The following is a 24,177-nucleotide window of genomic DNA, read 5'->3' as shown; positions in this document are numbered from 1 at the left end:
GATTGCTGGCTGCGGCCTGTATTTCTGTTCCCTGAATAACTGGCTGACTGAGTTAACTCTTATCCTTACTCTCCACCTGCCTTTGCCACATATCCGGTATGCTCAGGGGCTAGGCACTGGACACAAAGATGCAAAATGAACCCAAACACTACGAAAAACATTCTTCTGGAAATAGGAATCAACTTCTCTATTGAGTCAGTATTTCAGAGTTACGAAACTCGACTGGAAGTGAAAAAGCTTGAAAATGTAAATAGTACCGAGCAATTAACAATATGATAGAAATCTACTTTTCTATAGGTAATGAATGTTTTAAGGGAAGAAATTATTTATTGACATTATACTATTAAAAATCATATATTAGCCATGACGGCAGAGAATGCTGAGAGCATGGGAAGAGATCTGATAAGGAAGTCAGTGTTCAAACTGACTATGCACGTTGCAGAATAGACCCATTGTTGTCATTACTGGGCAAACATCCCAGTTCTAGAATACATGATGGGAAACAGGTGGTTCGATCACAACATAGAAAAGTTTTCCCATGCTATATTATCTCTTAAAATTTGATGGACAGACATTTCGGCCAATTGCATGAATTATAATTATTTTAACCCTATCACAGTCAGAAAGAGGACAGAGCCAGAAAAGATTATGATTTCCTTATGAGACAGGGAGAGAACCTTTTTTGCTCTCTCCAAAATCAGCTCTCATCTCTCTCTCTCTCTCTCTGAGAATTCATCTTTAACCTAATCTTTGAAACCTATTCCTACTTTGCTTTGCAAACAGCTATTTCCTTTCATTTTATTTTTGCATTGTGCATTTTGATCTGAAGAAATGACCACAAACTGAATTGTATTTTGAATTCAACTCAACCATCTGTATTTGCGTTGGGTAAACAACTTTCTAGATTCTTCATTTGCATAAAATTTCACTTGATCGGTAGACTTTGAAACTGACATAAATAAAGCTATACTTGAATTCACCCAAGAAGCTCAGTCTCGAGTTCTGTAAGATTAATATATAGTGCGGCGACACATAAATATAGTAACAAAGTACAGATCCATGACAATACCTCCGAGAACTCCCTCCTTTCCAACACTTTCATTCTCTGATGTTTTACAATTCCTTTGTATCAAAATACAATGTCAGCAAAAAATATATATAAAGAATGGCCGTTTCCATTTGTAAATGCAGCATTTTTTAATTCACTCATGGATGTGGGTGTCGCTGCCTAGGCCAGCACTTTTAGTCCCCATCCCTAATTGTCCTCGAAAAGGTGCTGCTGAGCTGCCTTCTTGAACCGCTGGAGTCCATGTGTTGTAGGTACACCCACAGTGCTGTTAGGGGCGGAGCTCCAGCAACAGTGAAGGAACAGTGATGCTTTTCTAAGTCAGGATGGCGAGTGGCATGGAGAGGAACTTCCAGGCGGTGGTGTTCCTATGTGTCTGCTGCCTTTGTCCTTCTAGATGGTAGCAGTTGTGGGTTTGGAAGGTGCTGTCGAAGGAGCCTTGGGTGTTTCCAGCAGTGCTTCTTGTCGACTGATGTCTCATACAAAGCCTTACATTAGAAAGAAAGCCGTGCTTATTATGTACAAGAACTTACTTAAATATCCAGAATCCCTACGACCTGCATTCCCATGTCGCAAAGAGAAGCTGGAGGATCCAGATTCGGGTGTTCAATCTGCTGCCACTGATCATCGTTAATGGAGGGAGTGAACATTTGTGGATAGGATGTGAATTGATCAGGTTGCTTTGCCAGGATAATGCCAGGTTCTTGAGTACTGCTGGAGCTTTGGGGAGTCAGTAAGTAAGTTAAGGGCCACAGGATTCCTCATCTCTGATGCTCTTGCAGCCAGAGTATTTATATGGCTATTACAGTTCAGTATGTGATCAATGGTAACCACCAGGATGTTGATGTTGGGGCATTCAGTGATGGTAATGCCATTGAATCAAGGGGTGCTGTTTAGAATCTTGCCTGTTGGGGTTGGTCATTGCCTGCCACTTGTGTGACCATAGACCACAAGTCTGCTCCTCCATTCAACAAGATCATGACCTTATCCCCATAACCCTGGATTTCCTTGCTGATTAAAAATCTGTCTATCTCAGCCTTGAACATACTTGACAACCCAGTCTTGACAATTCTCTGCAGTAAAGAATTCCACAGGTTCACTACCCTGAGAGAAGAAATTCCTCCTCATCTCTGTCTTAAATGAATGACCCCTTATTCTGAGATTATACTCTCTGGCTGAGACTTTCCCACAAGAGGAAACATCCTCTCAGCATCCAACCTGTCATGGCCCCTGAGAATCTTATGTGTCTTAATAAGGTCACCTCTCATTCTCCTAAACCCCACAAAAGTACAGGCCCAACTTACTGTTATGGGCCAGGGTTTAGAGAACCGCAAAGTGTATCATGGAGTTCACCTGCCCCACAACTTTTAATAGATTTTGGTATGGGGCGCACACAACCCACTCTACAGGTGTGGTACAGCAGAAATGGAAAAGTATTTTTTAAAGCAAAACAGTGTTTATTTTATGAACTCTAGTTAACCTTTTTAAAACATACAGTGAACATCTTAGCAACCATTAATTCAAATACAACCCCCAAAGTCTACAACACTAAGTAATCCTTTAACACTAAGCTTTCCTTTTAACATCCATAAGACTTTAAAAACAAAACCTTTAACAGAAGCACCTCAGGTTTAACTTCACTACTGAGAACAGTTACCACATTGAAATCAGCAAATGGACATTCATAAGCTTGCAGAGATTCACACACATCCTGCTGTGATTGGAGCTTCTCCAAAACTAAAATGAAACCAAACCAACCCTGCAGCAAAAAGACTAAAGTGAAAGTAAAAAGCCGACAGACAGCCCAGCTCCACCCACTCTCTGACATCACTGCAGTAATAAACACCCATTTCTTAAAGGTACTCTCACTACAGATATTTATATACACACCCATTAATAAACACCCATTTCTTAAAGGTACACTCACATGACACCTCCCCCCCAAGAAAAAAAACCCATCAACTTCATTTTTCACCTTTTCACTATCCTTTAAGAAATACACACAGTAAATATACTTTTTATTTTTAAAACCAACACACGCAAACGGGTATAATAATATAGACCATTTTTGTTCTTCTTCCTCCAACTGAAATCCTTCTCGATTGACAGTCTCTTTGAACAAGAAGATCTCTGCACGATCCGTCCATTTCTCTACGCCTTGGCATTTCTCTTTAAAGTCAGATACTTTAGTTCAATCTGATCACAGAGTCCCTTGTAATTCTCCAACACAGGAGTATTGGTTATCACAGCTTTCAGACAGTCAAATGCCTGTTGAAAATCCGCTGTCCACTCAAATTTTCGATGTTTTTTCAGCAAGTCATCAGTGGAGAAACCAAGCTACAAAAACTTTTCACAAATGTTCGATCAAATCCACTCATGCCAAGAAATCACATTATTTCCCTTTGTGTCGAGGGTATCGGAAACTCCTCAATAACTGTTGGTTTCACATCCCGTGTGACCATTCGACCCTGTCCGATTGCATGGCCAACGAAAGTGACTTGGGCTTTTCCAAATTCACTTTTGGCTAGGTTTATCACCAAACCCGCCTCCTGAAGTCGATCGAATAACTCCATCAGATGTTTTAAATGTTCTTTCCATGTCTGACTGAAAATGACTAGACCGTCGATGTATACCGCACAATTGGGTAATCCTGAAATGGCTTTGTTAGTTAACAGTTGAAATGTGGCTGGGGCGTTTTTCATGCCAAATGGCATAACTCTGAATTGGTATATACCATCTGAAGTCACAAAAGCTGAAATCTCCTTCGCCCTTTCGGATAAAGGTACCTGCCAGTAATCTTTAAGTAAATCTAATTTGGAAATAAAAGCTGATTGTCCCACTTTCTCAATGGAATCCTCCAAACGTGGGCGTTATAACCTGCCTGCTTACCATTGGCTGGGGACTAATGACAATCCCACAATCCTGTGGGAGTATGAGCTTCCCCAATGAGGGGGGCGGAGAACCCATTAGTAAACTCCATGTATAAATAAAGCTGGCCAGTTTGGAACCAGCAGGAAGGAGTGTGCAGCAAGGGAAGTTGCTGCTGCTGTTATATATATATGTTATTGTAAATAAATGTTATTACTTTGTACCCTTAAAACTCGTGCTGGATTCTTCGTGGCCCTCACTAAACTGGCGACGAGGGTTAAAGTGAATAGCTGTCTACACTGCTGAAGCCACCTCCCTGGATTTTTGTTGGATACAGGTTGGAAGTTGTTTTCTATTATACCATGCCTCTGTACGGACGTTTGGATGTTTTTGATGCTGCGCTGGAAAGCTGGAACCAGTACGCACAACGGATGCGTTACTATTTCCGGGCAAACAATATCACCGAAAACGAGCGCCAGGTGGTCATATTGCTCACCGCCTGCGGTCCGCATACGTTTGGGGTGATTAGGAGCCTTATGTACCCAGCTGCGCCAGACACCAAAATGTTTGATGAACTTGTGAATTTAGTGGGGCAACATTTTAACCCAACCCCGTCCACGATAGTCCAGCGTTACCGGTTTAATACTGCTGAGAGGACCCCAGGAGAATCCCTTGCCGACTTTCTATCCATGCTATGCAGGATTGCAGAGGACTGTGACTATGGTGAGACCTTGTCAGAAATGTTACGCGACCGTTTGGTTTGCGGTATTAACAATGCGGCCACCCAGAGAAAGTTGTTAGCTGAGCCAACATTGACTTTTCAGCAGGCCATTCAAATAGTATTGTCCCGAGAGAGCGCAGAACGAGGAGTGCAGGAGCTACAGGGAATGGAGGTGCATGCCTTGGGGCGTAACCCCTTCCGTCAGAAAACGTCCCCCCGCACTCCTGCGGTACCTTGGGCGAGGCGACGCCTAGATCGACGCCAGTGGCCGTCGGACATTCCTCCCCGAAGGGAGCCTTCTCCAGAACCAATGGATGAGGAGCCATGTCTGTGTCAGACTTGTAGGCGCTGACCCCGTCGCGGACGCCGGTCCTGGGGGCGCCAGAGGCGCCGTCCTTCCGACCGAAACTGGGACCAGCCCAGGGGCCGTACCTTCCATGTGGATGAACCTGCGGCAACTACTCCTGAGGACGTGGAGACGGAGGACGACTGCCTGCAGCTGCATTGTGTGGCAGCTCCCCGTGTGGCCCCCATTAAGGTGACAGTACGGATCAATGGTCACCCGCTTGAGATGTAGTTGGACACTGGCGCAGCGGTCTCCGTGATCGCCCAGAGGACATTCGACCGCATCAAGCAGGGTATACAGACTCTTACATTAACCGACTCACAGGCCAGGTTGGCCACCTACACGGGGGAACCACTGGACTTTGCAGGAACTACAATGACCCCTGTTGTTTATGGACGCCAGGAGGGGCGTTTCCCACTTATCGTGGTGCGCGGCCATGGGCCCAGCCTGTTGGGTCGGGACTGGTTGCGCCATTTGCGGTTGCAATGGCAGCACATCCTCCAAACAGTTTCTGGAGGGTTGACTGAGGTGCTAGGACGATACCCAGATGTATTACAGCCCGGTTTGGGGAAAATAAAAGCCCGTATCCACGTCGAACCAGGAGCCACGCCGCGCTATTTCCGGGTGCGCCCGGTGCCTATCGCCTTGGTCGAGAAGGTAGAAGGGGAGCTCACTAATTTGGAGAGTTTGGGTATTATCAGGCCTGTCCGTTTCGCTCACCAATTGTACCTATAATGAAGCCAGATGCCACAGTTTGCTTGTGTGGCGACTATAAACTTACAGTGAATACGGCTTCCCGACTCGACCGATATCCAATGCCTCGCATAGAGGATCTCTACGCGAAGCTTGCAGGCGGACTCTCGTTCACAAAATTAGATATGAGTCACGCCTACCAACAGTTGGAGCTGGACCCTGCCTCCCGACCATATGTAAGGATAAATACACACCGGGGCCTGTATGAATATACACGGTTGCCCTTTGGAGTATCCTCTGCCTGCGCTATTTTTAAACGTGTTATGGAGGGCATTTTGAGAGGTTTACCGCGTGTCGCTGTCTACTTAGATGACGTTTTGATTACAGGGACGTCGGAGCAGGAACATTTGGAAAATCTGGAGGCTGTCCTTAGACGCTTTTCGGAGGCTGGAGTCCGTTTACGTCGCACAAAGTGCGTATTTCAGGCAAAGGAAGTAGTCTACCTAGGTTATCGGGTGGACCGCGAAGGTTTGCACCCCGTCGCAGAGAAGGTGCGCGCGATTCAACAGGCCCCCGCCCCGATTCACACTTCGCATCTTCGTTCTTTTCTCGGTCTCGTAAACTATTACGGGAAGTTCCTCCCCAATCTGGCAACTACGCTGGCCCCGTTGCACCTTCTGCTGAAGAAAAATCACACCTGGGTTTGGGGTCAGCCGCAAGAAACCGCTTTCTGGCGGGTAAAGCAACAATTGTCGTCGTCTGGGTTACTAACCCACGATGATCCTGGAAAGCCTTTGCTTGTCACATGTGATGCATCCCCGTATGGTATTGGGGCCGTCCTTTCCCACAAGATGGAGAACGGGGCCGAGCGGCCGATAGCTTTCGCCTCCCGCACTACAGCGGAGAAAAAGTGCGTGTAGATCAAGAAGGAGGGCCTGGCAGTGGTTTTTGCGGTGAAACGCTTCCACCAGTACGTGTATGGCCGCCATTTCACTATCGTGACTGATCATAAGCCTCTGCTGGGACTTTTAAGAGAGGATAAGCCAATACCGCCCATTGCTTCCGCACGGATCCAGCACTGGGCTTTGTTGCTTGCTGCATACGAGTATTCTCTGGAGCACAAACCAGGAACGCATATAGCGAATGCCGACGCACTGAGCCGATTGCCTTTATCGACCGGCCCCATGTCGACCCCCACGACCGGTGAGGTGGTTGCAGCCCCAGATTTTATGGACACCTTGCCTGTCATGGCATCACAGATCCGTGAGTGGACCCAGACGGAGCCAATCCTGTCAAAGGTTTGGCACATAGTCCTGTATGGTGGGCAGCATAGACAGCTCCCAGGCGAGTTGCGGGCATTTTCCTCCAAGCTGTCTGAATTCAGCGTGGAAGACGGCATCCTCTTGTGGGGGACACGTGTGATTGTCCCGGAAAAAGGACAGGAGCTAATACTAAGAGACTTGCACAATGGGCATCCAGGTATGACCAAAATGAAAATGTTGGCCTGGAGTTATGTCTGGTGGCCAGGCCTCGACACTGACATTGAGAAGGTGGCCCAAAACAGCTCCATTTGCCAGGAGCATCAGAAGCTTCCGCCGGCCGTGCCCCTACATCACTGGGAATGGCCAGGGCGGCCTTGGGCACGCTTGCATGCAGATTTTGCAGGCCCTTTTCAAGGACCCATGTTCCTTCTATTAATCGATGCCCAGTCTAAATGGCTAGAGGTGCATAAGATGCTGGGCACAACGTCCTGCGCAACAATTGAGAAGATGCGTTTGTCTTTTAGTACGCATGGCCTCCCCGAGGTGCTGGTCACGGATAACGGCACTCCATTCACAAGTGAGGAGTTTGCGAGGTTCATGAAGTTGAACGGCATACGCCATATCCGCACTGCCCCTTACCACCCGGCTTCAAATGGGTTGGCAGAGCGCGCAGTGCAGACATTCAAACGAGGCCTAAAGAAGCAGTCTTCCGGATCAATGGACACGAGACTGGCTCGCTTTTTGTTTTCGTATAGGACCACCCCCCATGCGGTGACTGGGGTAGCTCCCGCAGAACACCTAATGGGCCGGAGACTTTGCACCCGCCTTAGTATGGTTTTCCCGGACATTGGCGCAAAAGTACGTCGCACACAAGAATGGCAGGGACAGGGTTTTTCTCGGCATTGGCCGATCCGGCAGTTTGTGCCCGGTGACCCAGTGTTCGTTCGGAATTTTGCTGATGGTGCCCAGACTTAAAAAACAAAACCTTTAACAGAAGCACCTCAGGTTTAACTTCACTACTGAGAACAGTTACCACGTTGGTATCAGCAAATGGGCATTCATAAGCTTGCAGAGGTTCACACACATCCTGCTGTGATTGCAGCTTCTCCAAAACTAAAATGAAACCAAATCCACCCTGCAGCAAAAAGCCGAAAGCGAAAGTAAAAAGCTGACAGCCCAGCTCCACCCACTCTCTGGCATCACTGCAGTAATAAACACCCATTTCTTAAAGGTACTCTCACTGCAGATATTTATATACACACTCATTTATAAACACCCATTTCTTAAAGTTACTCCCATATGACACTACTCAACCTCTCCTCAGAAGAAAATCCCTCCATACCCAAGATCAACCGAGTGAACCTTCTCTGGACTGCCACCAATGCCAGTATATCTTTCCTTAGATAAGGGGACCAAAACTGTTCTCAGTATTGCAGGCGTGAGCTATCTCATGCCTCGTATACTTTTAGCAGGACTTCCCTGGTGTTATACTCCATTCCCTTTGAAATAAAGGCCAACATTCATTTGCCTTACCTATTGCCTGTTGAACTTGCATGCTAGCTTTGTGTGATTTATGCACAAGGACCCCCAAATTCCTCTGCCATGCTGATTTCTGCAGTCTTTTCTCTATTTAATTAATATTCAGCTCCTTTATTCTTCATACTAAAGTCCATAACTTCATATTTTCCTACATTATATTCCATCTGCCAAGTTTCTGCCCACTCACCTAACCTGTCTCTATCCTTCAGTAGACTATTTGTGTCATCCTCACAAATTGCCCTCCCAGCTATTTTTTGTCATCCACAAACCTGACAATAGTACATTCCCTCGCCCAAGTCATTAATATATATGTGAATAATTGTCGCTCCAGGATGGATGCCTGTAGCACTCCACTAGTTACAGATTAGTATCTTGAAAAAGCTCCTCTTATCCCAACTCTCTGTCTTCTATCAGTTCGCCAATCCTCTATCCATGTTTATACACTACTGGGCTCTTATCTTATTAAGTAGCCTTTTGTGTGGTACCTCATCGAACGCTTTTTGGAAATCCAAGTATATTACATCTACTGGTTTCCCTTCATCTATCCTGCTCATTACCACCTCAAAGAATTCAAATAAATTCGTCAGCCATTATTTTCCTTTCATAAAGCCATGCTGACTCTGCTTAATTATTTTATGTATTTCTAAATGCTCTGCTATTACATCCTTTATAATGGACTCTAACATTTTCCCAACGGCAGAAGTTAAGCTACTTGGCCTATAGTTACTTGCTTTTTGTCTCTCTCCTTTTTTAAATAAAGGTGTTACATTGGCAATTTTCCAAACCTCTGGGACTTTTACAGAATTAAAGGATTCTTGGAAGATTACCACCAGTGCATTCACTAACTCTGCAGCTACTTCTTTTAATAACCTGGGCTGGATTCTCCGCAGCTCTGCGTCAAACTTGCGTTTGGCACGGCGGCGGAGAATCGACGATGGGACCTGGTTTGTTGGTCCATTTCCGAGTCCGCCATGGCACTCGGCGCGGCCACTGCAGACCGTCGTCGTTGCGCATGCGCGGACTCAGAACTGGAAGTGTGGGGGCCCGTATCCGCAGCCAAAGCTACGTGAAGCTCCCCGGGTCCCTGCCAGCACCCTGCAGGAGGTGAATTGGTCTCTATTTTTTGTAGGAAAGTCGAGTGAAACGCTAGCGTTTTCACGCAGCGTGGGGACAGAGCCCCTTTTTTTTGAGAATCCAGCCCACTGTTTCTATGTAGGCCGCCATCTCCGCCATCACGACACGGACCCCTGATGGCGGTGTCTGGGACATTATCTGTGAGGTATACAGCGGGTAGCCTTGGGTAGCTGGGTAGCACGGTAGCCTTGTGGATAGCACAATTGCTTCACAGCTCCAGGGTCCCAGGTTTGATTCCGGCTTGGGTCACTGTCTGTGCGGAGTCTGCACATCCTCCCCGTGTGTGCGTGGGTTTCCTCCGGGTGCTCTGGTTTCCTCCCACAGTCCAAAGATGTGCAGGTTAGGTGGATTGGCCATGATAAATTGCCCCTAGTGTCCAAAATTGCCCTTAGTGTTGGGTGGGGCTACTGGGTTGTGGGGATGGGGTGGAGGTGTTGGCCTTGGGTGGGGTGCTCTTTCCAGGAGCCGGTGCGGACTCGATGGGCTGAATGGCCTCCTTCTGCACTGTAAATTCTATGAAACCTATGATGAAACACACAGTGAAAATAGAAGCAGGATGAGGTCATTCGGCCTTTCGAGCCTGCTCCGCCATTCATTGTGATCATGGCTGATCATCAAGTTCAATAGCCTGATCCTGCCTTCGCCCCATATCCCCTGATCACATTAGCCCAAGAGCTATATCTAATTCCTTCTTGAAATTACACAACATTTTGGCCTCAACTACTTTCTGTGTGGAAATTAATTCCATTGATTCACCACTCATTGGGCGAAGGAATTTCTCCTCACCTCAGTCCTAAAATATTTACCCCTCATCCGTAAACTATGACCCCCTGATTATGGACTCCCTCACCATCAGGAACATTCTTTCTGAATCTACCGTGTATAATCCTGTTAGAATTTTATGTTTCTGTGAGATCCCCTCTCACTCTTCTCGACTCCAATGAGTAGAATTCTAACCAACTTAGTTTCTCCTCATATGACAGTCCCATCACCCCAGTGATCAGCCTGGTAAACCTTCACTCCACCCAGAGCAAGAACATCCTTCCTCAGAGAAGGAAACCAAAACTGCACACAATACTCCAGATAAAAGCAAATTACTGTGGATGCTGGAATCTGAAACCAAAGAGAAAATGCTGGAAAATCTCAGCAGGTCTGGCAGCATCTTTAGGGAGAGATGGCCCTTTGTCCTGCTTTGACCTGCTGAGATTTTCCAGCATTTCTCTTTGGTTTCACAATACTCCAGATGTGGCCTTACCAACGCCCTACTCAATTTCAGGAAAACATATACTCAAATCCGCTCGCTATGAAGGCCAACATACCATTTGCCTTCTTTACTGCCTGCACGCTTACTTTCTGCGACTGATGCACGAGGACGCTAAGGTCTCACTGAGTATCCTCCTCTCTCAATTTACACCTATTGACATATCGGTCTTCCTATTTTGCTACCTAAGCAGATAATTTTACAATTATCCACATTATACTGCATCTGCCATGCATACACCCACTCACTAAGCCTTTCCAAATCCCGCTGAAGCATCTCTGCATCCTCCTCACAGCTCACCCTCCCACCCAACTTTGTATCATCTGCAAATTTGGAGATAATACATTTTAGTTACCTCATACAAGTCATTAATATATAATGCGAACAGATGAAGTCACAGCACAGATCACTGCTGTGCGACCCCACTTGCCAATCGGAAAAAGACTCATTTATTCCAATCTTTCTCTTCCAGTCCTCTAACCGGCTTTCTATCCATCTCAAGACACTACCTGCAATCCCATGTGCTTTAACTTTACATAGTAATCTGCTATGTGAGACCTACTGAGATCTGCTACGTGATTCTCTAAATATTACTGTGTCATGCTGTTGCTTGACTAGCCTGTGAGACTGCTCTCCCAATCTTGGCACAAGCCCCCGCACATTAATAACAACTTTGCAGGATTGCCGATGCTATTTCTGATGCTTAGGTTAATGCGGACTAGTCTGTCCGGTCTCTTTCCTTAATGACGCTCTCACGGTTTGATTCATCTAAGTGGCTTGCTAGGACCGCATTCAAGAGCAGGCCATATTGCTATGGAGCTGGAGTCACATGTAGGTCAGGCCAGGTAAAGGTAGCAGACTTCCTTCCCTCTGGGGCATTAGTGAACTAGATGGGTTTTTACATCAATTGACAATAGTAAACATTGGACTTTTAATTCTAGATTTTTTTCTCCTGTGCATTAACCTGGGTCTCGGTGTTACTAGACCAGCGACAATACCACTGCCTGCCTTGATCAGCATCAATGTACTAACAATCACACACACCAGAATCATTGAAGAGTTATGTGTATATTTAGTAGTTGTTAGGTAGTACAGGCCTCGGTATTGCTGAAAAAGGAGACTTTTTGTTGAAGCTTTTTGTTTTGCACTCATCAAGACAATCTAAAGAATGCCAATGTCCATTGTTCTGTAGGCTGTTTTTTTTTTTCTTTCTTTACGGATGTTTAAGAGATGTTAATGTGTTAAACTGTGAAAATTACAAATGCTTCAATAAAATATTTTCTAAAAAAAATAATAATGCCAAGTTAGAGGAAACAACAAATTTATACTCTTTGAGAAGAGAGTGCTGATTGCTTGGCAAGTGGACTCTGATTGGTAGAGGTGTTGCCTCGGAGAATGCAACAGTTGATGGTGACTGACAGTTAACTGATACAACAGCCTCAACGTGTCTGGAATAATGAGATGAGAAAAATGAGGCGGAGTTCATGTTTGCAATTGCTTAACAACAATCTATGCAGCAATGTAGGTGTTGAGGGAAAATAGAACCAATCTGGGCTGCCCAATGATCTGTCAACATTCACTGCTCATTGCACATAGGTCTATTGGGGGAAGGAGTCAATTGCAGCCAGCACCCATGATTCTGTAGCCCATTAGGAGTCAGCATGTTCAGAAAGGGTATCTGGCGGTGGGTGGTGGGCGGAGAGAACAGTGATTCCAATTATTTCAACTGTTGGCAAAGTGATTGTTCTGTAGTACATTGGCTTTGCCGAAAAGTCACTGCTCTCCTGATAGGAAAGATGACAGCCTTTCAAGAAAGAGCCCAAAACACAATACAGTCCAGTTAACAAACACCATTCTTTAGCTGCTTGGGCCAACATAACTGCAGAGAGCCTGGCTCTGCCAGAGCTACTGGTTGACAGTCTGAGAGGCTGATCCCTACCTTCTCCAGCTGTGCTGGGAACTTAGGAAATAAGAGGAGTTAGCCATTCGGCCCCTCAAGCCATTTCCCCCCCCCCCACTATGCCCATATCCCTTGATATCTTTAATATCTAGAGATTTATCAATCTGTGTCTTGACTGAGCACCATAGCCCTCTGGGGTAGAGAATTCCAAAGACTCACGACCCTCTGAGAGAAGGAATTCCTCCTCATCTCAGTCCTAAATTGCCTGTCCCTTATTCCGAGACAGTGTCTCCTGGCCCTCACCAGGGAAACATCCTTCCTGCATCTACTTTGCAGTGTGTATGTTTCAATGCGATCAACTCTCATTCTTCTAAACTCGAGGGAGTACATGTCCAGCCACGTCAATCTCTCCTCACCGGACAATCCCACCATCCCAAGGATTAGTCTGGTGAATGTTCACGACACTCCCTTTGAGGCAAGTATATCTTTCCTTAGATAAGCTGACCAATACTGCACACCACACACCAGGTGTGGTCTCGCCCAGGCTCTATACAATCACAGCAAGACTTCTTTACACCTGTGGACAAATCCCCTTGCATTAAAGGTTGAGAGGAATAATTGCTGTGAATCGTCATAACAGTTAGACCGAAAGAAAATAGCCAACAAGTGCAAAATTGCAATGAGGTTAAATACTTGTTGAGCAAAGCCAAAAAGCTTAGAAAGTTGATAAAGATCTCCACCACGATTAAGTTCAAATACTTCTGGTTTTGGGTGACGGTCTGTGTGGTGTCTGCATGTTCTCCCCGTGTTTGTGTTATGAGAAATATGTAACTTCTATTGACACAGAACCTTCAAAGCAGCAGCACCTCTCGAGGCATTTCACAACAGAGAGACATCTGAGCAAGAACAGGACAAATCAGTAACTGAAGGCAAGTTTTAATGGAGGCTTTTTAGCTGGGAAGAGATGGAACAAGGTAAGGAAGTACAAGAATCTGAAATTGCTATAGTATTTTCACACAAATTAATAGCAAGCACAATTAGTCTTGCTGCTACTTTGATGGCAGAGTAAGGTCCAATGATTAGCACTGTTGCTTCACAGCGCCAGGGTCCCAGGTTCGATTCCCGCTTGGGTCGCTGTCTGTGCAGGGTCTGCACATTCTTCCCGTGTCTGCGTGGGTTTCCTCCGGGTGCTACGGATTCATCCCACACGTCCTCAAAGACGTGCTTGTTTGGGAATTGGACATTTTGAATTCTCCCTCTTGTGTACCCAAACAGGCGCCCGAATGTGGCGACTAGGGGCTTTTCACAGTAACTTAATTGCAGTATTAATTAAGCCTACCTGTGACACTATTAAAGATTATTATTATTAAAAGTGGCTGTTAATTGAAGTGCTATCGTTGGTGTGAATGCACTGAATTTGATTATTGCCCACACATCACTGTGACCGACAATGTCCCTGTGGAGGCCAAGCGCTTGGGCAATTCACCAGATGGAGCACGGACTGTGGATGTCGATGACAGAGTTTGGTGGCAGGAGTTGCTGATTGTGACAATGAGGGAGAGCAGAATGAGCAGGCGCTGTTGAGATAACAAGACCTCTATCTACAAAGATGTATATCCTTTTGCTCACTCATTCATTGCAGCCGATCACATGCTGGAAATCTCAGCAGATTTAACGCACTCCTTCCAATTTGCTTCTGAAGATGTCACTTAGTCTAATGGAGAGACCCTGAGAGGTGAAACTTTCGGCAATGTGAAAGAGACTGCTGATTTGTTATGTTGTAGGCGTAACACAAGCGGCTTCCTTGTGGTGCACTTGACAAAGGAAGGTTTAGACGTGGAGATAACTTCAACTATTAAACTATTTACACTTCTATTACTCGGGTTCGACACTACTGCTAATCCTACTATAGCTACCCAGACTGACTAACCAGTTGCTGAAATCCACGTGGTGGGTGTAATATTGAATCAACCCTGTGTCTCTACTCACTGACTGTCTCCACTGGAAAGAGACAGATCATGTGTGTGGTGTCCTTTATATATGGGTTGGTGTAATGCCCCCTTGTGGTCGTGTCACCTCCGTGTGTATCGTGAATGTCCATTGGTCGTGTCCTATCTAACTGTTCTATTGGTTGAGTGTCTGTGTGTCATGTCTCCGGTGCTCCCTCTAGTGTCTAGTTATCCTACATGCATTTACATTGATGCACATCACCACAACTTGAACGATCTAGGGGAAGTGATGGCAGGTGTGGGAGCTGGCTTGTCGACACAAATTTACTTGGAGCTGCTTTGACATTGCTAGTTTTAAGAGTGCAGAGTAAATGAGGTGGCACCGCTGTTGGAAATGGTGCACACGGCTGTGCAAGGTGCTGTCAGCTGTCACTTCCAGTGGCTGTGCTGTCTCCAAGAGCAATATCAACATTCAAAGTATTGGTAGTAAAAACGTACTAGCCTTCCCGCAGTTACTGGGAAACACGTTACCATATATTGCAATACCAGAAACAGCAACCTTAAAAAACACACTCACGGCAAGTAAAACAGCACATTACAGAATCTGGCTCGCAACATAAATGGGAAATTTCCATTGCACATAAGTACGTGGTGATATTGTAGACATGTGTGAAAAATATAAATGTACTAGCGGTTCTAATTAAAGAATCAGTTCCAGAGGTTGCTCAGTGATTTGCCTGTCTACCCTTGTGACCAAGGTTCAAATCCATCCCAGAGTTTGAGAAAACGTTTCCACTTTGAGCAAGAACGGGCAAAGCCTATTCAAGAGATTTGGGAACCCCGACCTTAAGAGCTGCTCTCTGCCCTTTTACAGACATAGGGCGCGATTTACCAGGCGTGTTGCACCCGAAGGAGAGAGCGTTGTGCCGACAGATGCCAGGAGAGGCCGCCTGCGGGCTACCATGGGCTAATCTGATCCCGCGAGGCATCACGATCAGGATCCCACCCACTTTGGGATATTTGAACTTTGTGCTCATCGTAACCCGGCAGCCAGGATCGTATAATGGGATGTGGCTTTTGCACAGATTTTCTTCGCTGATATCTCCGGGGTTTCCTGTGCCGAGTCAGTTTGGAAGGATCCCCATTTTGGTTGGTTACCCAAGAAAATTGGAGGAAGGTAAGTGGGGATTATTTTGCCTGAGCAGCTGCGGAAATAGGGGTTCCGATCCCGATTGGAAGAGTTTGGCCACTGAACCCGCTCCCCCCGTGGCTGTGTTTAAATACAGCACAGGTAAACAGGATGGATATCCTCCCCCTGACAACTCGAAAGGCCAATGGTTAAATGAATTTGTCACAAGTGCATCCATTTCTAAGTGGATACATAATAATAATAATAATCACATATTGTCACAAGCAGGCTTCAATGAAGTTACTGTGAAAAGCCCCTAGTCGCCACATTCCGGCACCTGTTCGGGGAGGCCGGTACGGGAATTGAACCCACGCTGCTGGCCCTGTTCTGCATTACAAGCCAGCTGTTTAGCCCACGATGCTAAACCAGCCCCTGATACAAGTGAAAAACACAAATTCAACCCCCATCTGAAATGCTTTTAGTGGAAGTTGGAAATATCACTGCAGGATGGATTTTTTTTTGAGTAATCAATTGATTTTATTTCCAGTAACAATATAAGTTTCAACTGTTGCTACGGCAACCATGTATATTGACCTGAAAGGATCCAAATGGAGTCATTGCATAAAACGGATTCCAGCCTCTATCTCCAATCTGAACCCGCGTGACACATTGTCACGGCTCTGGCTCATCTGTAAAAACAATTGTATCGGAAAGAAAACTCCAAGGCAGAAAGGTCCCTTAGCGGCTCTCAGTTTATTTCTAAAATAGACTGTGATTTCAAGACTGCAATCACATCAGTGCACCACAATCCTGCCTGCTATCCATTTCCTTAATGTTCCCCTCCTCAGTGCTGTTGCTTCCTCTCATCATTGCGCTTGCGGCAACAGGAAGCACCGGGAATCAGGCCTGTCCTGCATCACTGGTGTCAGCAAAAGAAACAGGCCGCTGTCACTAAATTAGGACAGTCTAACAGTTGCATGTGACAGAATCATAGGAGCTTGCCGCACAGGGAGGCGACATTCAGCTCTTATTGCTGGTGCTGGCTCTTCAGAAGGGTCGTTCTGTTTGATCCTACATAAGAGTCATAGACGTTTACAGCATAAAAACAGGCCCTTCGGTCCTACTTGTCCAGTTTTTACCACTAAGTTAGACCCAATTGCCCGCATTTGGCCCATATCCCTCTGTACCTATCTTACTGCCTAAATGCTTTTTAAAAGACAAAATTGTACCCACCTCTACTACTGCCTCTGGCAGCTCGTTCCAGACACTCACCACCCTGTGTGTGAAAAGATTGTCCCTTGGACCCTTCTGGATCTCTGCCCTCTCACCTTAAACCTATGTCCTCTAGTTTTAGATTCCCTTACCTTTGGGAAAAGATGTTGACTATCTTATCTATGCCCCTCATTATTTTATAGACCTCTCTAGTTTAATAATATCCTTTCTTCAATAGGGTGACCAGAACTGTACAAAGTATTCCAAGTGTGGCCTTACTAATGTAGAACATAGAATTTAGAACATAGAATTTACAGTGCAGAAGGCCATCCTGAGCCATGGACACCCTCAACAAACCGCAGCCGTTGCAAGTCGCTGGGAACCTGGGCACAAATTGGACGCTCTTCAAGCAGCGCTTCGAACTCTTCATGCAAGCCAATGAAAAACAGGGCGCCTCGGACGAAACGAAGATTGCCATGCTCCTCACTACCGCAGGTCAGCACGCCATCGATGTATACAACTCCTTGGTGTTCGCGGAAGGCGAGAACAAAGCTAAGTATGACACGGTCCTCCTCAAGCTCGACAAGCACTTCAACGTTGAGGTCAACGAAAGCTTTGAGAGGTATGTCTTTCAGCAACGCTTGCAAGGTAAGGATGAGCTCTTTCAGTCCTTCCTGACGCACCTCCGCATACTCGCGCAGTCCTGCGGTTACGACACCACCTCAGAGTCCATGATCCGGGACCAGATCGTTTTTGGCGTTGCCTCCAGTGGCCTACGCCAGCAGCTTCTAAAAATAAAAGGCCTGACCTTAGCATCTGCAGTTGAAGCCTGTGTCCTGCATGAGAATGCGACTAGCCGCTATGCCCAATTTCAGGCGACCGAATCGGCACGGAGGGGGTCCCACGCGACCGAATCGGCAAGCCAGGCCACCCACAGGGCCGAACGCGTTCAGGCAATCGAGTTTCATAACAAGACACTCACACAGTCACAACGTGCTGAGTACCAAGTCTGATGTATAAATAGTTTAATGGAATAAAACTGCGTTGTACCAATCGCAACCGTGTTGGTTCGTCTGTACCTCAGAGCACCCAACACTTCAGTGCAGACAGTGACCCAAGCCGGGAATCGAACCTGGGACCCTGGCGCTGGGAAGCAACAATGCTAACCACTGTGCTACCGTGCTGCCCCACGGTATCTTGTACAACTTCAGCAAGACGTCCCATCTCTGCATTTTGCCTGTCACACAGTATGTCCCTCAGTCCCAAACATTCTGTCTCACCGCCTTTATCAAACTTTATGGAATCAGCTTCCATCACCTTGTGAGGCAGACCATTCCAGGTTCTGACCATTATCTCAATGGAAAAAAATGCTCATCTCCATCCAGATCATTCACAAATGTTTTTCAATTTGCCTTCTGGCTATGTATTGACTTGGTGGTTTGATGTAAAATTGTGTCTCTCAGCTCGCAAAGCACCACGAGACCATTCGCTACATTAAAGGCACTGCATACAAGTTGCTGTTGTTGGAAAGTCCTACCTGCTTTGTCCTCATCTTTGCTTCATCAGAAAGATTATTGTAGGTGTAATGGGCTTGAGTGATTCCACAGAAGAGGACAGCAACAATTCCTGAAATGGGAAATAAATTGTATTCCATTAGTCAAACAATTTGTCTTGTGACTCCAAAATATGTGGGTTTTTAATGTTAGCCATTAGAGAGGGTAGTTTGTCATCAGGATCGCTTGTGGAAGGAACATCACAATTGGGGCCCCATCCCAATAAGGGGATTTTCATTGGCACCCTTTTGAGTGGGATTCCTTTGGATAGTTATTCTTGAACCACACTGCCCACTGGATATTTGTCAATGCTTGAAGCTTTAACCAGGAGCAGTCCGTATTACCTCCACCTGGACCCATGTACAAACTTTTGACAAAGAGTCATCGGACTCGAAACGTTAGCTCTTTTCTCTCCCTACACTTGCTGCCAGACTTGCTGAGATTTTCCAGCATTTTCGCTTTTGTTTCAGATTCCAGCATCTGCAGTAATTTGCTTTTATACAGACGTCAACTGTTGTGTGCCTGACTCAGTTGGTTCGAGTTGCAGACAGTTTTGTCAGCTGCTATACTGGCTGCCAGAGCTTTTACTGAGCCAATTTAATTCAAACCCTAAAAATTCTGGCACAGAAACAGCAGTTGCCTGGTACAAATCCTAAACACATACTGGTGCCACAATCAGCCTTGTATCTCTGAAACTAGAACAGATCAGTGTGGGGAACCGGTACTCAACAAATGCCAATAAGCTTGGCTTTATTCTCTTCTTTCTCGCATTGTGCTCAATGTGGTGATATGCATCACTGTAAATACACAAGGGGTTAATGTAAATACACTACGACTAAGTAAACACTAGAGGGAGCACCAGAGACGTCATGACATACAGACATACAGCTAATGAACACATAGAATAGGACACGACCAATGGCAGTCAAGACACCCAGAGGTGACACTACCACAAGGGGGCATTACACAACCCATATATAAGGACAGGGCACACATGCTCTCTCTCTTTCCACAGGCGACATTTAAGAGAGTAGGACAGGGGCAGATCAGAAGCATCACACCCACTACGTGGCTAAGAGCAGACTGGTTAGTTAGACTGAGTTTATAATGGCAAGATTAGCAGGAGAGTCGAACTCATAGAGAACTGTGCTAATGGTTCAATAAATCACATTGAACTTACTTCAACGTCTGGAGTATCTTTTGGTCAAAGCTGCATCGAGTTGCAGCCTGTGTTATCCCAGAGTACATAACACAACACTCAAGACATGACAAATGTAAGATGATGATCGGGGCATTTTGTGTAGATGCTGGAAGTAGATTTGTTGCGTTGGTCCCACCATTAGGACTTGAATTTTACAAATAATGAGCACATAAGCAGTTACCATACAGTCATTGCTCACCTTAAGGAGACTTTCTATAAACCAATGAATAAGGAGGTAGCACGAGGAAGATTAATCCTTCATAAGAGTCTTTAACAAATTAACTTTTTTTAAATATATAAAACATTTTATTGCAGCATTTCTGAGTTTGTAACAATAACAGAAGAAACAGTGTACATACAAATATAAATATAGTGCAAAGGCCGTCTTCCTCCCTCACAGGTCCCACCTTTCTTACACACTAATCTAAGCTAAATTTAACAAATTAACTTAAAAACACGAACAAATCACCCATCTTATTTGCAACATGAAACCAGCCGGGACCCATTTTTCGAGCACCGTCTTCAGGTAGTCTCTTTTACATGTTACTCGTTGTCACTTAGAAGAATAAGAAACACTGGAACAGAAGTAGGGCAGCCAGGCCCTGTCCGCAATTCTGCTTGATTATGATTCATCCAAATTGAAATCCTATTCACCCAACTTTGTTCGTTTATCAACAGAAGTCTATTAATCCAAGTCTTGAAAATTTCAATTAACCACGTTTCCACAGTCTTTTGGCCGACCTTCCTTTGTATAAAAGTTGGAACTGAACAGGGCGATAAAGGCTATCATAGGTATTTGTATTTGGAGGAAGGATTTGCCAGTCTGGAAGAGCTCAGGGAGAGGGTAGAGCTGCTGAGGGGTAGTGAGTTCAGCTATCCACAGGTTAGGGACTTTGCACAAAAGATCTGGAAGGGATTCCCTAGATTGCCGGGATACACTCTGCTGGAGCGACTGCTGCTTCCGGATGTGGAAGGGGTGGGAAGAATTGGGGCTATGTATAAGTGGCTGGGGGAGCAGGGAGGCGGGTGGGTGGTGAAGATCAAGGAGAAATGGGAAGCGGAGTTGGGAATGGAGATCAACTGGGGAGTATGGAGTGAGGCACTGTGAAGGGTAAACGGGACCTCCTCTTGTGCAAGGATGAGCCTGATGCAGTTTAAGATGGTGCACAGGGTGCATATGACTCGGTGGGTTCTTATCAGGGGGTAGCAGATGAGTGTGAGAGGTGTGGGCGGGGGCCAGCGAATCACGTGCACGTGTTTTGGGGTTGTGAAAAATTGGGAAGATTCTAGGCGGGGGTGTTTGCGGTCTTAGCCAGGATAGTGGAGGAGGGAATGGACCCGGACCCTTTGGTGGCGATATTTGGGGTTTCAGAGAAGCCGGAGCTCATGGAGAGGAGGAAGGCCGATGTCGTGGCCTTCGCCTCTCCGATTGCACGGCGACGAATTTTGCTGGAGTGGCGGTCGGCATCGCCACCGGGGTTGCAGCATGTACGACTTCCTGCGGTTAGAGAAGATAAAGTATGAGTTAAGGGGCTCAGCAAGGGGGTTCAAGAAAAGGTGGGGGATGTTTGTGACCGTGTTTGAGGAGCTGATCGTCGTAGAGGAATGGGGAGGGGTGGGTGATGGGGAGGGGGGTGGTGAAAAAGGAGAAAAATCTGTTCAAACTGTACAGCTGATTGTCGGGAAGTATGTTTCCCGGGGTGTTTATTTGCTGTAACCTACTTTGATACAAGTTTGTAATAAAATGCGTTTTTGAAAAAAGGCTATCATAGGTGTTGGAAATCTTAAGCAAAAACAGAAAATGCTGGAATTACTGAACAGGTCTGGAGTGTTAAGGGGCGCGATCGAATAGCCATGTCCCACCCAACTCGGTGACATGAGATTTGCAATGCTCGGAAACGTCACAATCTGGCTTGTAACCTCACAGAGTGAGATCCAGATTTACATATTCAAGTTTCAAGTGATCCATTGGGCTAACTTAAATATGGTGCGCTTAATTCTCTTCAGGCCCAGGAACAAACGTCCGTGCCTGGGAGATCACGCCATGGCGCGTTTAGCATTGGTCCACACAAAGTGGATCTGGCACCCGGGGGGGGGGGGGGGTCTTGTTGGCCATGAAGACCCCAGGGTGATCAGGGTCTGGGCAGGGGCACTGCTGTGCCAAGGTCCCCAGGTGCCAGTTTGTTCGTGCCAGGGATAGAGCCCAGAGGTGCCCTGCCCTTACGAAGTGGGATGAGTACCTCTCCTAATTGCCCTCGAGAAGATGATGGTGATAATTGTGCATTTTGTGTGCATCCTGCTAGTAGATTTTTTTCTGAGTTGGTCCCACCATCAGGATTTCAATCTGTGATGAATTGTGACATTTTTTACTACCCGCTTTGCATGTTATGGTACAATTTATAGAAAGCACACAAAGTGTCCTAGTACCTGCCATTCCTCGTCATAAAAAGATTAAAAATCCATTGAAAAATACTGAAACACTTCTTAATATTAATGAGACATGTAGCAAAGGAACCAATTAAAAACAAAAACAAAAAAATGAGAATTTCCTTTGAAACACTGCTCCATTCACAGATTGTCCTGCCTCACAAATACAGTGTCCTCACCCCAGTGATATTGATTATCCTCACACGTAGATCTATTGTGTCCCCTGCTTACAGCGTGAGACCAGAGTAGTGAGCAGCAATGCAATGTAGCTGACTGTGCGGCATTTTCCAGAGCTGGCACCATTAACTATTCATGGCACCGTCCCAGTTCAGATGATGCCTGCCAATCAAAGTTTGGGAGTTGCACACAGTGCAGCTGTTATGTGTTGGGGTTGCTTTGTCAGTGCCAGGCAGAGGGTGAACAAAGGCACAGAGTATCCTCATTTTCCTAAGGAGCTTTGGAGATGGAAATGGAATCAGTTCAGCAAAGGAAAGGTAACCTTATGATCCCAGTGCATATGCCTCAAAGAAATATACAGTCTGTTTGGCAGGTGACTGCCAAAGTAGATGCTATTCAAACACACAGAGGGTGGGGAAATAGATAACAAAGACATTTAAGGGTGGCACAGTGGTTAGCACTGCCAAAGTTGTGCAGGCTGGGTGGATTGCCCAAGCTAACATTGCCCCTTAGTGCCGCCCTTTTCAAATTTGCCAATACCCTTTTTTGTACAGTGAAAATAGGAAGGTGTGCCTCATTTTACACTCTTCATTTATTCCATGTAGGCCATGTTTAAGCTACAGGGGTTTGAAAAAAACATGTAGTGGGCCAGTGTAAAGCTGGCCCTTCCCAAAGCTCAAGACCATTCTTTCCTTGTTATTTTCCTTTTCTCTCTCTTACACAAAACACCAACAGACACAAACATGCAACACACACAAAAACACACATGATTTGCATCGTACAGGCACCGGCCAGCGTCACACTACTCCGATCCAGGTCTGCGACACTAACCTGCTTCTGCTTTTTGATGAGCTAACAGGGATGGTTGATGAGGATAATGCAGGGCCGGCACAGTGGTTAGCAATGGTGCCAGGAACCCGGGTTCAATTCCGACCTTGGGTGACTGTGTGGAGTTTGCACGCTCTCCCAGGGTCTGCGAGGGCTCCCTCCGGGTGCTCCGGTTTCCTCCCACAATCCAAAGATATGCAGGCTAGGTGGATTGGCCATGGTAGAATTGCCCCTTGGTGTCCAGTGATGTGCAGGTTAGGTAGGTTTACGGGGATAGGGCAGGGAAGTGGGCCTAGGTAGGGTGTTCTTTCAGAGGGTCGGTGCAGACTTGAAGGACCAAATGGCCTCCTTCTGCACAGTAGGGATATGCTCCTCTGATGTAGTGTACAAGTACTTATAAAAGGCACTTTGATACAGTGTCGCACAATCTGCTTGTTAACAAAGTTAGAGTCCATGGAATAAAAGGGGACGTAGCAGATGGATCCAAACTTGACTGAGTGACAGCAAGAGTGTAGCGGTGAACACTTGTTTTGTGGGCTAGAGAAATGTAACATATGGTTCCCCAGGGGTCAGTGCTAGAGTCCTTGCTTTTCCCGATATACATTGGTGTAGACTTCGGTGTCCAGGGCAAAATTTTACACTTTGCGGATGAAACAAGTGAATCGTGATGAGGATATAGACCAGATGGTACAATGGCCAGAAAAGGAACAGATGAAATTTAATGCAGGGGAGTGAATCATTTTGGTAAAGAAAGTGATGAGCACAAGAAAGATGAGGAAAATATAAAACAAAGGTTGCCATTGTAAAGAAGGTGCAGGAGCAGAAGGTACATAACTCATTGAAGGTGGTAGGGCCAGGGTGGCATGCTGGCACAGTGGTTAGCACTGCTGCCTTACGGCACCGAGAACCCG

At 46.0% G+C, this 24,177-nt stretch overlaps 1 protein-coding gene across 2 annotated transcripts in view; it reads right to left on the bottom strand.

The window, feature by feature from the left end:
* LOC140389619 (sodium/hydrogen exchanger 9-like) overlaps nt 1-24,177 on the bottom strand; it is a 570,848-nt gene that overhangs the window by 315,827 nt on the left and 230,844 nt on the right. For both annotated transcript variants that reach the window (XM_072473892.1, XM_072473893.1), the window contains exon 9: nt 18,618-18,706. In XM_072473892.1, coding sequence (XP_072329993.1) covers nt 18,618-18,706 — 89 coding nt within the window. The remainder of the gene's footprint in view (nt 1-18,617; nt 18,707-24,177) is intronic.

This window comes from Scyliorhinus torazame, chromosome 14 (assembly GCF_047496885.1).
Source record: "Scyliorhinus torazame isolate Kashiwa2021f chromosome 14, sScyTor2.1, whole genome shotgun sequence".
Classification (NCBI taxonomy): Eukaryota; Metazoa; Chordata; class Chondrichthyes; order Carcharhiniformes; family Scyliorhinidae; genus Scyliorhinus; species Scyliorhinus torazame.
Note: the sequence above shows the minus strand (reverse complement) of the source record. Positions and strands in the feature narration are given on the sequence as shown.